The 15974-nt window shown below is 34.9% G+C and overlaps 1 protein-coding gene across 1 annotated transcript in view; it reads left to right on the top strand.

Moving 5' to 3' along the window:
- The window catches only part of LOC118278130 (hemicentin-2), a 161705-nt gene that overhangs the window by 108260 nt on the left and 37471 nt on the right, over positions 1–15974 (top strand). The window contains exons 5-6 of the mRNA XM_050700260.1: positions 854–1062; positions 1692–1802. Coding sequence (XP_050556217.1) covers positions 854–1062; positions 1692–1802 — 320 coding nt within the window. The remainder of the gene's footprint in view (positions 1–853; positions 1063–1691; positions 1803–15974) is intronic.

Below are 15974 nucleotides of genomic sequence, written 5' to 3'. Positions count from 1 at the left end.
CAATCTATGTATCTAGCATCTAGTAATACCTACTCGCAAACTACCGGAAACTTAGCGTGACTACACAAACGGAAAGCGCAAACTGAATCGCTGTCGCCCGCTCAACGCGGGCTTAATGGCCGAACACCCATTGTTTACTATCCCATTCAAATTTCCACCTTACCACGTTATTTGTAAGGTTGTATTCTCGTTCTAATATTTCATGTTACGGTGCAACGTATACAGAATGTTGATAAATACGTAGCGTTTAGATAAGGCGTTTTAAAAAGGGAGGTAGAGGGTGTTTCTTTTGTGTTTTTTGATGAAAAATGTTGCGGTTAAAGGGTGGTGTTTTAGAAGGCATTTTAATTGGGATATCGATCGTTTTGTCCCTCCTTCCTCTAAGAGGGACGGTAGACAAATGATAATTTAATGTCTCGTGTTTATTATGTCTGAGCCCGGAACTGCTGTTGATGATTTGTTTGAATACATTACGGAGATCTGTTTTATTGTCTTGATGTATGACGGTCAGTTATGTTGTGGAAGTACTTTGAAGGTTAACATATTTCTTCTTGGATGTTGAGCAGTGTTGTTTGTAATTGTAACGTACTGTGATAGCAATAAAACATCGCGTAATTCTTTTTTATGCCATGAATCTCACCAATGACGTTGAATGTAGCAGTATTAAGAAAGTGCATTTTTTTTATTTCTAGGTGACGTAATATGTTTGTACTAATTTATTCAAAAGTTATTAAAAAGTAGGCACTTTTGAACAACTTTCGAATACTTTCTATCTCAGTCTATTAGAAATAAATAATTTTGACTTTGACTTTGAAATCTCTCCAACCATCTCAGTAAAACATTTTCCCCACAGTTTCGATGTGCGCGGCCGCAGCTTCAACAAAGCCCTCCATTGGTCAGACCCTCTGGCTTTTGGGAGGAGAGCCTACTTCGTCACCATGTCCAGACCCTCGGCCCTCACAGTGGATGCTGTTCAGCTCGATGATGAGGGCATCTACAGATGCAGGGTGGACTTCAAGAATTCTCCTACTAGGAATTTTCAGATCAAATTAAATGTTGTTGGTGAGTATTTTAAACTATTGCTTAAGTGTTATTTACGAAGTATGTCCTTAGTATTTTACTTCGAGAAACTATAATAACTTTAGCCCTTCAAAGGTATTTTGAAAATTTCACGTGGAATTCAATTGTGAAACAAAATTATCTAATAATAATGAATGGATTCCGCTTGTTTATTAATTTAATATTTTGGTATTTATAGTTTAGGCTTTCAATTAATTCGTAACATTTATGTTTACGAAATTAGAGTTTGTTTTGTAAGTAGTTATTTAACCTACTCCATAAAAGAAGGTTCTCAGTTTGACGTGTATGTATGGTTGTGCGCGATTATCGCACGTTTAGCTAAACCGATTTAGATACGGTTTTCAGCATAGAATTTTTCAGACTTCAGAACTAGGTTTTACGACATTTACATGCCTTAAAAATGAAGGTGGCAAGGTCCTTTTAAAAAAAAAATGTTGTTTTATTATGGTAAACAATCGAAGATATTTATAACAATAGATAAAGTAGCTAAAAATGCGTTGCCAAGGTTTATGAGAGAGGAATTAATTGGCCATCCTTTTATTTTAATATTGTTTATTATTCGGAGTCCTCTTTTAAGAATACTCTCTTACCTGAGTTCTGTTTTCTTCCAGTACCACCGCATCAGCTGCTCCTCTATGACGAGGCTGGGCGTGATGTAGCTGGAGTAGTTGGACCTCTAGAGGAGGGCGGAAACTTCACTCTACTCTGCGAGCTTAGAGGGGGTGAGTGGCAGTAAAAAGTATTTTCTTTGAAGTTTTTTATAGATGGAAAAGTAGATGTTAAATATTTTGTTAATTTAAGTTTCTTTTATGGTATAGCGCTGTAAATGAATAGATCACTTGATGGTTAGGTATTTAAGGATCAAACATAATTATATCTGGGTACTATATGTCGGTCAATTACCATCTGACTTCACGGCTACCGCATAACATGTAGCGGGTTCGATTCCCGCATGGAGCTCTTGAATGATGAGCTCTTTGTGTGATCCACAAATTGTTGGTTCGGGTCTGGGTGTAAATGCACCCACGATATAGGAGAAAATCTTAGTATGGCGTAACGTTATTTAACATAAAAAAAAACTCTTTTATACGCATTCAATGTTTATGTATTAATCAAACTCGTCTAGAAACTAGTAACAATTTTAGTACTAGTGGATTTTGACTTAATTTAATATTGATAGCAGATTCAAGAATTTCGTGAACGCACCTCTCGACTTATGTAACTTATAACCTAATCAATCTTAATCAAATTTCAATCAGTATAGACATTTTTGTCCTAAAAAATATTTTAACGACACAAAAAACCAATTACTAGTAGAAAATAGTATACAAAGTTAGCGTAAACTAAAGCTATGCTGTTCTGTATGCTAGCTGTACAAGATTGGCTCTTCTAAACTCACTGCAGCTTGTTTAGCTCGAAACAGCTTAACTTTTGTCTCAACTCGAGAATTGTCGGCAATGTGTTTAGCTCACTTTAGCTGTTACAAACAGCTGCAAAGATTGTAATAGAAAATAGAGTGGTTTATGAATAAAGTTCATTGTGTGAAGGTTTGAATTGATCTTGTTGAATAACTTATGTGTATACACGGTGTAACAAAAAGGGGGTATACATATCAAGTGCACGGTTTCTTGACAACATAACAAACGATACGGGATGGGCTTTTTAAACTCATGTTTTCATGGAACGAAGTTATGAATTTTTCCAATACATAAAATTCCAGAAACCGAACATCAAAATTAGGTAGATACAGGTACTAGGCGATCAGATTAACAGAAGAAATGTTTCGTAATTAGCGAGTGACCCCTGTAGTGTTGTGATACGTTTGTATGATGATTTAAAATCAAGAACCATGCGACACCAAGTATTTGGTACCAATTTTTTTAAACGTATTTTAAGCTGAAACTTTTTGTAGAGATTCTATTTAACCTGTATTCTTTAGTGCTTCTTGATGTATATGGGTATTTTGTTACACGCTGTATACTGTATATAGGTTTGGTTCTTTTTATGAGGAACTATTTACTCTTTTGTTAGAGTATTTGAATGACGTGACTAGTGAAATGTGGGTGTTACATAATTACGTGGCCACTTTTGCCAATGAAGACATTTTTTAAATAATTATTATGTTAACCGCTTACTCACGTAACTGTTTGACGGGGAACTCGACTAGTTTAGTAGTTTTAGAGTAAACCAATAACATAATAATTAATTTAGTATGTGTCACTTTTATAAAACATAATAATTTTATTACCTTCGGACTTACCTGACTGCTGGGCAATATACACTAATCCGCATCAAACAAAAACAGAATCACGTCTATAAACTTCGACGTAAACGATATACATACATAGAAAAGAAAACATATCGGACGAATTGAGAACCTCTTCCTTTTTGGAAAGTCGGTTAAAAATTGGTTACATTTAAATAGAAATTCCAAAAATATAAATTTTGACTAGTTAAACCAAGCCTTAAATAATTTTCTTTTTAAAAAAATGAATATACATAATATGATATTGTAAATCGAAGAGATGCACATCAGCAGCCCTGCAATGCGGCTGTACTCTGTGCCAACCGGCGTGACCAGCAGACATCGCGATAGCTAAGATTACCTGTGTTTGACTGTGATGGATTGATTATAATGACTTTTTTTGCAACGTCACGCCTTTTATCCCTGAAGGGGTAGGCAAAGGTGCACGTTACGGCACGTAATGCCGCTATAAAATGTACCTACACGCACTTTTCACCATTTGTTTTACAAGTCCCATGTAATCCCTTGCGCGTCGAGTTACTGTTACTGAATAGTTTTTAGTGAAATTTGGTACATGGAGATAGATTATGTTTTGGAATAACACATGAAGCATTTGAACACATAGGGCATTTTTAAACCGAGAACGCGGAAGAAACGGCTGGCAGTATCTGTACCTCATAAGGTCATGCGAATAATCTTCACCTAAAGTAAACAAGTCTGTAACTCACCGAGATAAACATATCGAACATACATATACAGTATGTTAACTAACAAAGGGCGTACCTTTCAATAATAATAAAAATAGCAGCATAGAAAAATAAGCAATAAATTGCAACGTTGCCTTCCTTCTACTACGTGTGCACAGAGTGTTTCTGTTACGTATCGATTAAAATATTTGGTGAATATTTTAATATTAAAAAAAAATAAAATTGCTTTGTTTTTGAACGGTATTTTTTTTTTGTATGTATGGATGTATGGATGCTATACTGTTGCGGGTTAACAGGAATGCCGTCTGTTAGATAACATACTGTATATGTAGGTCCATATGTAGTAGTGTACTTATATATAGTACACTATCTCATTTCAGTTATATAGTCTGATAGTTTGTTGTAGGTAATACAGGGTAAGCCTTATTACATTGAGCACTAATCCAGACTAAGGCAAGTAGACTATCACCGAGTTTTTATATACCCGACCCATCTAATCTAAGGCTACATTTCTGATACATGGTTTGGTTTATAGCTCCTAGACCAATGAGGTTGGTTGGTAAAAATCAGGCTTGAGAGACTTTTGCGTATTTACACCAATCTCTCTCTTAAATTTTAAGCAACCTCTTAGCTGTGATAGGTGACTCTTAACGATATTTTGGTTTAGTCTAACTAGTAAATGACACTTAAAAGTCCTTTGCTCTAAGTAATTCTTAGCTAAGAGATTTTTAAATGTGATCGGAGAAAATAGCTATAAGTTTTATACTTATAATTGTGCACATTTGTGTACGTCAAATATACCCAAGTAACTGCATGGTTGGCGCGGTGGCAAGGCAACTGACTACCGCGCAACGTGTAGCGGTTTGCTGTGTAACTCTTTGTGTGATCCACAAATTTTTGTTTCGGGTCTGGGTGTGATGTAAACTTGTATGTTTGTAAACGCACCTACGATACAGGAGAAAATCCTAGTGCGGAGAAAAAAATATTTATTTTATGTATTTTTTTCTCTGATACGACCCCAGACACTGCTAACCGAAATGCACTCAAAAGTCACCCCACTTAGCAAAGATATCTTTGCCATTTCTCTCACAATCAAAAGAACATTTTTCACATTCAGCGAACCTCATGATTAATTAGTGTCAAAAGTACAAAAGTACAAAAGAAAATTTGGCGAAAAATACCCACAAATGGTACGGCGTTGTTTTTACGAACTCAACTTTTGTAACACCCACTCGCCGAAAAAAAGATACCAACTTAGCAACTTAAGTTTAAGAATAACAAAAGATTAGGGAAACTTTGAGATGGACTCGAGGAAAAATGTTACCCTAAATGGATGGAAAATTTAAACCACTTTTATGATGTACGGCCTTGTTGGCAGAGTGGTGATTAAAACGATTGTAAGGCAAGCAAAAGTCTGTGGTTTTGTTTTTTTGTATGTATTTTTATTTATATGTATGTCTATGGCTAAGCTACGTCTTAAACTGGGCACAAATATCGTGTCGTTACTAAAAATTACGTCAGGGCAAATCCGAATAATACTTTGCAAGAATGTTTTTTTTTATGGTATAAGCCGGTAAACGAGCTGACGGATCACCTGATGGCAAGCAATCGCCGCCGCCCATGGTCACCCGAAATACCGGAGGCGTTACGAGTGCGTTGCCGGCCTTTCGGCGATCACTTTGCGGTTTTAGATTTACAATTCAACATAGTAATAATTAATACAAAATATTTGTCTGTAATAACTTTCAGAGGGCATACTAAATAATAAGTAATATATATTTTTATAAACACATTTTTACACACTAACTATCAACCGAATTTGATATTAAACACAACATCATTGTATCATTCTACGAAATTCAATTTGTTTGTTCAAAATAGATGTGAAAAATCGCAAAAAATATATAATCAATCTACGTCGGCAGCAGGTACGGTACATATCCATCTATATGAGCGTCCGTACGTCTGTTTATACGAGATTTGTTTTCGAAAAACGTTATTCAGGATAAACGTGGAAGAGTTATATTTATTTTCCTTAGTTTTTTGTAAAACTATTATTTATAGTTAGGGGAGGGACGACTGTAGAGATCTTTCAATTCAAAGGGAATATTTTTTTCTTAAATAAAACCATCTTAGATTTTTTTCCTGGGTCGTGGGTGCGTTTAAAAATATACTAATTCACATACACGTGACACTAAGACCCGAAACAATTATTTGTGGATCACAGAGTTATTTCGTCCGGGATCCCGTTACACGTCACATGAGAGCCGTTTGTTCAGCCACCGCACCGACTGAATTACGAAAAAAACCCTAATAAAAATTGAGATTAAAAAAGAAACTGTTCAGTCTTGAGAAGAGATAATAATTTTCGTCGATACAGTCAGAAACTATAAGCCCAGATTTCCGCAGGCTCGGTCTTAGGGCCACCACGACGTTATGAATTAAATGACTCTATGATTATTTTTAGTCTATCAGAAACTAACTACGGAAAATATTCCACACTATTTTCTTTTCCAATTCACGTGTTTTCAATTACAAACAGTGTTCGGTCACGTTTCCTACCTGTAACTTTACCCTCCGTTTAATTATAAGCTTTAATGAGACAATAATTAGTTCCAAATTCTTATGTACTCATTTGTATGCAAAGCTGACGGTGATAATGAGTGCCAATTGTACCTACGTTCGATTCCCGCACGTAGCAGGATTTATACGGCTTATAAATTAGTTGCTACGTTTATAGAGTCGAGAGAATTAGTAATATTATGTGGGAGGTGATTTCAGATTCATTTGGAAAGTTTTGTTAATCATTTATTCATTAGTTTGAGAGTAAAATTAGATTGGTGATATTACCTTTTAAGTATTATAAATTGATGTTTATTAATCTTACTTAATACTATATTAGTCTTATACTTCTTTAGGGAACAGTGAGTAAAGTTCCCTAAGAAAAGGAGGATCCTCCGACCAGGCGAGGTGATCATGCCTGGCAAGCTTTCTGCCCAACTGTTGTTCGTTGGGATTTTCGACTTATTCGTCAACTCGGCCGCAATAAACTCGTCCGCGCGGTCGAGTCGGGAAATTCAAACATTAATTATTTTTTTATTATGCATCTCGACCGAACCACGTGGTCGAGTTGATGAAGCTATTTATTCATATCTTTTATTCGTCAACTCGACCGACATTGAAAATATGAGGCATTATTGTACAGTTATATACAAAAGTGTTTCGTTTCAAATTAAATTTTTGTTCTTCTGGGTATATTATACAATAAAATAACTTAAAATTAGAATTAAGGACAGATAAAAAGATGTTTTTTAATCAGGCATTGTTCAGTTGAGTATTAGGTTCATTTCTTTCCACCGATAAAAAATCCAAGTTGGGAGAGAGAGACAAAACTATTTTAACTAATCAGGATATATGTAAGGTCACGATTAAAATGCTACATTTAACAAAACTAATGAAACATCTACGATGTTTGTGTTAGCACAGCACGCATTTTAATCGGCCTAACAAAATAAATCTTTCCATGATATGCCTTAAACATTTTCTACTCAAATGTACATTTTGTACTCGGTCGAGATGACGAATAAAAAAAAATCACAAAAATTAGCCGGGTCGACTCGACCGCATAGTGAATGTTCCTACGGTCGAGATGCACAATGAAATAATAGGTAAATTTAAATCTTGCCAACTCGACCGCGCGGTCGAGTTTATTGCGGCCGAGTTGACGAATAAGTCGGATTTTCTATCCATGTCTATTCGTATGTAAATTTTTTATGTACGATGTAGGATTTATGACGACATCTGTTGATTTGTTCGTCGATCGTCTAAGTGCGACTTCTGTCATCTGTCACATGTCAAGTGTCACCACACTCAATATTATTCTTCTATAGAGAATAATATTTCAAATATTATATCGCGTTTATAGTGTCTGTTTGGGTAACTTACTTAGCTAATTTATTTTTATAACATAATTTTTTACTAGACCGATTACTGAGAATCCCCAAAACCGAACTCCAAACAACACTTTACCTAACTCAAAAATCGATCCAAATCCCAATGCTAAACAAAACTCCACACTCAGGAAAAAAAAACAAACCCTATCCCAGATAGATTCAAAACAAAACAAAACAAACAACGTTTGTCCAAACAACAATTCAAGACCGTAAACTCTTTAATCTTAAGACAGCACATCTCAGAACAATTGTACTAGTACAGAGACCATTCTCGAAGAATAGTTATGACATCGGTCACGCAGACAAGCGAACAAAGAACATAAGAACCGGGAAATAACTGAGAAAATAACCGCAACCCCCCCAGGGAAAGGGGGGAATCGGAAAACACGAACTATTAGTGATACAAATTACGTTTTCGGTAACAAAGCACAGCCATTTTTCTCTCCCCAGCGCCGACGCAAGTTTTCTCGGCATTCAGATACGAAAATATTAGTTTTTTTTTGCTTTTACGTTATATCGGTTCTGTTTGTAAAAAGTGGTTTTGAGTGAGATTAGTTTCGGTTCGGTTCTGATTTTTTGTTAGTTTCTATCTATAGTCTTCATTTGAATGTATATTAGCTTTTCTATTGGCTGCGGTGAAGATGCCTTTCAAGTAAACATTTTAGTTGAATGTTTTTGATTTCATTTGTTTTGTTTTTTCTAATTGATTGAAAGTGTTTTTTTTTTTACGTTTGCTGTCAGTTGTAGCATTAGTTTACTAGTATATTTAGCCCATTCAAATGTTATATGAGGTTTTCATTTTTCTTATCACGTCGGGGTGTCTGAGATCACCAGTTAGATGTGTAATAGTCGGAGTATTTTATATTGATAAACTTATAATTCGTCGAAAATGTATACATAATTGACATTATCAAAACCCAAAAAAAAACTAAATATTTGACATAATATTTTATGAGAAGAAAAAAAAACACAAATGCAAAAACTTTGTAGCCATTTTTACGAAAATTGCGCGAACGTAGGAGCATAAAATTTGGTACACTTATAGTTTATGTGTAGGAGAAGTCCAGAACGCCAATATTTTTCAAAAATAATCCTTATAAAATACATTAAATCAATAAGTAAAACATTACACACATGCATAGTATCTGATCGTATTTGACAAAACGTCAAAATTGACAGACATTGCGATGATATTCTCACGTCTTATATGCATAGAGTTTTATAAAAGAGTTTGTTTGAGTTTGAGTTAAATAAAAATTATCCTTGAACGTATGTTAAGTGGTATTGTAAATTAAATCGTATATGGTCGAATTTCGACCACTAGGCGACCACTAGTATAGTATAATCAGTGTACATACATAGAAAAAAAAAACAAACTGGCCAAATTGAGAACCTCCTCCTTTTTGGCGAGTCGGTTAATAAATAAATAGGTACAATCAAGTGAAAGAATTGTGAAAATAAATAAAGGAACGAAATAGAAGTAAATACTACAATGAAATGTAATACATAATATATTAACAATAAGATAGGTAAGTAGCCTATTCGCAATTTTATTTTTGAGACATGTGTGGGGGTTAATGGAGGATTAACCTCAGGGGAGTTTTGGGGGTCCACCCTTGTCCCCGGTCGCGATCTAGTGACTAGTTTATCACAATATCGCTTTGTATTTTCTACCGTAGATTTAACACCTTCATACATTTCCTGTCGAATTGTGAGAATTTTGAAAATCTCAATAATTAATTATTATGTTATCGGCTTACTTACGAAACGTTTTGACGAGGAACTCGACTAATTCGAGTAGGAATGCTGCTCATGAATATGAGCCTCTAGCATGGCTTGAAACTAGTCGAGTTCCTCGTCAAAACGTTATGTGCGTAAGCCGATAACATAATAATTAATTTAGATTACATCTCTAATTGATTTTGTCTGGACTTTAAAAGAGACTATGACCTCTGAGTTTGTTTCGGCATTTCTTCTCAGAGTAGTCGGATAGGAAATGCCGGCCTCATCTAGCTATTTGAAATATTGACGTGTAAAAGTGTTATTTTATAATCTATTTACAGAAATAAATATCATTTATCATTTATTTATCATTTAGTATGTCTCACGAAAGTTACAATAACATTATCTCAATAATTATCATGTTGCCCGATCGAAGTTCAACTTTGCAATCACTACACGACTTGACAATAATAATATACCTGCAAATACTACATTAATGAGTAGCAATGGGTTCATCCCGTATTTTTTTAAGGGGGGGGAATACTATTCTTTTTTTAAATACGTCGCCCCACACTAGAATTTTCTCCTGTGTCGTAGGTGCGTTTACAGACATACAAGTTCACATACACATGACACCCAGACCCGAAACAACAATTTGTGGTTCACACACAGAGTTGCACCGTGCGGGAATCGAACCCACTACACATTGCACGGCAACCAGTTGCCCAGCCACGGCATCAACCGTGCAGTCATATACTTACTATTTGGAAATACGAAAAAAAAATCTAGAAATTATTTAGCATCTAATAACCATAGAACCTAAATATCACGTTAAGTACTTCCCAGTAAATAAGGCTGGCAACAATAAATAAAACGGTGAATACGTTTAAAGGGATTGCCAGCCTTAAACAGAATATTTGTGACAACTGTATTAAGATACTCATGATATTGGTTCTTTTATAGCTTTCTATAAATTATTTTGAGACGGCTTTTATGTACGCACAAAGGCAATTTTGTTACTAACACGTTTTTAAGTAAGGAAAACAGTTTATGAAAGCTTTTTTTTAAGGTGGGCTTAATCATCCATTGACTTCTTCCGCCTTGGGAGAGGCGAAAGGGACGGTCAGACTTTTACTAACTATAAATCACCCCGTTCCTACTCCTGCTTTTCAAGCCGGAGCCCCGGTAAACCCACTAGGTAGTCCGCAGCTCCGGATTTCAAGCAAGCTTGAAGTTTCGAATTTGCTTCTGGTTCACGAGTCCTTCCCTCCTAATGTGTAGGACTCAATTTTCTTAGTCTAAGTCTCTTAACCAAATTATCACTATAATAGCCAATGTCTTGACTAGACTGTTGACTGTTGACACTTACAGAAGAGAATTAGACAAAATGTCCATACTTGGTGTGCGGGTTGCAAAATTGAGCCTACAGTAACTTCACTCACACAACAAAACACAACGCAAGCGTTGTTTCACGTCGGTTTTCTGTGAGGCCGTGGTGCCGCTCCGGTCGAACCGGCCCATTTGTGCCGAAGCATGGCTCTCCCACACTGTAAATAGGATGATATTTATTAGCTTTAATTTCAAGTACTTAAATAATTTTACGATTTAAAATAACACTTTATTTAACCTTAATAATACACAATCTCTTGGCTAAATACGACATTTACATTGTAACTAGAACTTGTAACTCGTTTCAGATAACAAAGTCCTGAAAAATATATATCATCCGCGTTTTGTACTGAAAACAGACGAGCCATTTGTCTTCGAAGTTTATTTTGTTAAGATTTCAGGATGGGCACCCGAACAACAAGGAATCTGGGCTGAAACTTTCTGAATGACTGAAAAGATTTTGGAAATCAGTTAGTTGAATACTTTGTTTTTCGAGTTTTTTTTATGGTAAACCTAGTCTTTGTAGATTGGTGTTAGTGGAACTGGCTAGTTGAAGAGATATCGGGTTCGATGTCCGGGTCGGGCAAAGTGTTATTGGGTAATTGAGTCTTCAGTCAACATGAAAAAGAGACTCATTGCCTACTGAATATGTATGAACAGGAGACCTAGCACAATTTAATCAAATATTATAATAAATGGGACTGTAAAGGAAATTTCAATATATCTACCTATCTACTATTCAGTATTATTCACTAGTAACTATTATTATTAAATGAAACTAAAAATAACTTTTACTAACTCTATAATGTCTTTTCATGAGTCGTTGTAGCCCGGAGATGTTCGAAACCTACCAACGGCAAGTAGTGACTTTTTCCGAGTTATACGTACTTCCTAAGATTATTTAGATACCACTGATAAACAGTGAAGGAAAACATTGTGAGGAAAACTGGGCTTATCATTTCTAATTATAGGTTTGAAATCGCCAACTCGCATTGAGCAAGCGTGGTGATTAATGCTCAAACCTTCTGTGTGAGAAGAGGTATTTGGTCAGCAGTGGCCACTTATAGGCTGTTGATGTGTGTGATAGTCGTTTTGAATATTTCCCTACTCTAAAATTAATATACGGCATGAATACCATCAAGTGTGTTCAAGCCCAAATAGAAACTCATATACAGGCTGTTGGAATAATCTTGTTAAGTAAAATATTAATCTAGTTTCCCATCCTAATTGTATGTGATGTATGAAAAACTCATCCATTTTCAGTTTTTAATCCAATTAGTTCTCGTTCGTTCATTTCAATATAAACTTCATTTATTTACTTGCTTTATGAATTGGTTATAAAATTGCTAGCATTAAGAGTCATATGAAACTGCAGTAGGATTAAAAGTTGATATGTATTTTTAAGTATATTTTTTGAAATTATCCTATGTAGATTGTAGTATGAATCATGATATTTGTTGCTATATTTTTTACAAAAATCAACGTACAGAAATAGTTCATTTGATTAAGATAATCCAACAGCATTGTGATCCGAAGCTATGGACTACCTAGCGGTTTTACCGGGGCTCCGGGGCTCCAGTTCAAAAAACAGGAGTAGAAACAGAGTAGTTATCAATCAGTAAGAGTCTGACACTCCCTCTCGCTCGCCTCGCCCAAAGCGGGAGAAGACATTGGATGACTTTCCCTCTTAAAAAAATAGATGGCATTTTATCGTACTACCTACACAGTTCGACAGCACAGTCGAATCGTAAGATGTGTAGCGTACATTACATAGGTTTTCCCTAATCTGAAGATGGATCGCGTTTAAAGGTTAAAGTTTATCAGAGATCGCTTCTAACCTTTCTCCCTTACTCAGGTCTTATGACACCCGCGTGAAGAGTAAAAGAAGCAACAAAAGTTATCTTGAAAAATATAAGGACGGAGACAGCATCCTGCAAATGAATATATATGCGTTTACCAACGGGCGACAATGTATATCACTTTAAACCATTAAATTCACACGTCACTTTGCTTGCTAATCTGAACAAATGACTTTGGAACTTGATAAAAACTCTCACTTTTGACGGAAAAGCTTTTTGGTCCAGTTAATTGCGGTGTGAGTTCACTTGTTTGTTGGTTAAATTGGCTAGAAGAGCAATGATTTGATGACTGGGTTGGGAAAAGTATTATTGGGGTTTTTGGCTTAAGGAAGTTCTTAAATAATAGTTGTATGGAGTTTGGATTTGAGTACTGTAATGAGTAAAAAATAATATAATTTCAGCTTTTCTATACGGTCAACAATCCCATTTGCTTTATTTAAAAATATCGCTATCTTTAATGCGATTGTATTTTTCACTGTGAGTTATGATGATGCAGTGCTATTTTGCATTATATATTTTGTAAATACATATTATGTAGGTGTGACAGAGATTTATCTGTATAAGGATATGTCAAAATTTTTAGATGTTTAGATTTTTTATCCGTCAATCACACTGAAACAACTGTACGAATTTTGATAAAATTTGATAAACACATAGGGTATGTGCTGACTTGGGTTATAAGATTTGTATCCCACGGGAACGCGGGAAGCCGCTAGTAGAAGCTAGTAACTTAATAAGTCTAAAAATCACACTGAAACGGATCTCTCTCTCTCTCTCTCTCTCTCTCTCTCTCTACACTAAATCAGTCAGTCAGTGAATTCGGTTTTTATATATTTGTATATATTGTAGATAATCTAATAGATGTAGAATAGATGTTGATGTAGAATAAATCTACGAGAATATAAAATATTCGTGCCTATACTTGAAATACATAATTACAAAGTTCTACAATAAAATAAAACAAAAAAAGTTCAATTAAGCTAATGCAGAACAAAATAAAGTAAGAAATGCTCAGTTACACATTAAGTTATACAATACCAGTATAAATTGACCGTCGAATATGCGAAGAACTCATACAAAGTGAGACCATTGTAAACTGGCTTTTAAAGCTTCATGTGCCGTACGTATATTCGTAAGAAAGTGTTTAGTTCCTCAGCCCTCCTCTACCCTCTCCTCCGTGCCATTGGGCTCCTTATTACGGCAACGTGTCGATATTTATCGCTCGTTAAAATTTATACAATTTTGCCTTCGACTTTTTCAGAATAGCGACTTGAGAAGTAGGGTGTCTATGTTTGTTTTTGTTAATGAGATAGTCTTGTTTTGTGACGATAATTATGTAAAGAATGTGCACAAAGTTGATACTTTAATTATACATTGAAATTATTAGCAAAAATCAAGTAATGAGTTGGTTTTTTGCAACCAAAACAAATATAGAAAATGAAAATAGTGTAGTGTGTATAAGGTTATACCTATAAGACTATGTTTACCCCAATCACAAAATAAAATAAACAACAATCAACTAGCCACATTTCTCCATACATTACCAGGTTAACCCATCACCCACCATCTTGCCCCCCTCTCCCTCCACAAACTACCCAACAATATCACATACATTATGCAGTCCCTTATTCTAGTTACAAACAAAACTTCGTTCGCTTCCAGTCGCAACTTCTTTCAGCTTTTTCAGCGAAAAAAACCTGAAACTATTATGAGTAACAACGTCCTCACTGAAATAAAAAGTTGTGATTGTCCTGTAAGTTGATTCGATATTCTTTCAGTGTGTCTTTTGTAGTCTTCACTACTTACCTATATAAGTACCTAGGAAAAATATTTTCAGAAAACTTTAAAGTGTAAATATTTTAGTTAAAGTCAATGACCGTAGCTAGAAAAAATATTTTCAGAAAACTTTAAAATGTAACTATTTTATTTCAGTCAATGACCGTTTGTTTTTTATTTATTCTACTTTTTACATAAGTTTTTTTATAGTAAATTTGTTTTGTATTAAACACTTACTTTCATTGGAATCGGTCACTGATACGAACTCCAACTACGGTTGTCAAAACTCGGGTCAAAGATCTAAAATAGAATCTTAAACAATTTAAAACATGTGTGTTATATCTCTGTAATCTGTATCTGTATCTCTGTAAAAATATTTAAGTTAATACTTTCATTCTGTTTACTTCATTTCCACGCATAGCACTAGGAGGCTCACCTATTGCCGTATACTGAGCACAAATCCAGACTTGGTGCTACTAATAAGAAATTTTGGAACAACCGAAAAATGCCCAGGAATCTTTTGAATCGAATCCGAAACCGCTTGCCCAAACTAAAATTGTGGTGTATAAAACTCTTATCATGAAAAAATGTTACTCGTAAAATAGATATAGACAAATAAAATGCAATCACTCAACTTTCACCACTAAACAACAGCCAATAAAAGGCAGATAACATCCCAATAATTTATTCAATACGTTACCAGATCAAAAATATGAACAAACGAAATAAATCTATATTTCATATTTATATGTTTCACACCGACACTTTACGAGATCATATCCCATAAATAACGAAAAAGCTTGGTCACTTTATGGTCTACCATTTCCGCTATTTACGCTTTCGCACCGAATAAAATGGAAACTCAATTAATATTCAGCCATTTTTGTTTTATTTCTGAACTATCCACCTAGTTATTGTGTCACAGAAATCCAAATTTTTTATCAAAAAAACGAATATTTTCGTATGAATATTTTAATACACAATTTTTCTAGCTTGCTGTCATCTGCCCGCGGCGTAGTATTTTTGTTCCGTTTTCCCTGCCAATCCGACGAGAAAATGTTACCTCTGATTATGAAGTGGCTACATTTCACTGAGTTTGTTCTTGTTACTTAGAAAAAAAATATAGAAAATCAGGGTTTTATTGTACGTTTTCGCAACTTTCTTGATGAGGTCACCCTTTTTACGGTGTTCTTTCTTGCTTTCTTTTCGTTGATATTCGTAATTTGGAACGGTTTTCTAGAAA

Source organism: Spodoptera frugiperda, chromosome 18, assembly GCF_023101765.2.
Source record: "Spodoptera frugiperda isolate SF20-4 chromosome 18, AGI-APGP_CSIRO_Sfru_2.0, whole genome shotgun sequence".
NCBI lineage: Eukaryota > Metazoa > Arthropoda > Insecta > Lepidoptera > Noctuidae > Spodoptera > Spodoptera frugiperda.
Note: the sequence above shows the minus strand (reverse complement) of the source record. Positions and strands in the feature narration are given on the sequence as shown.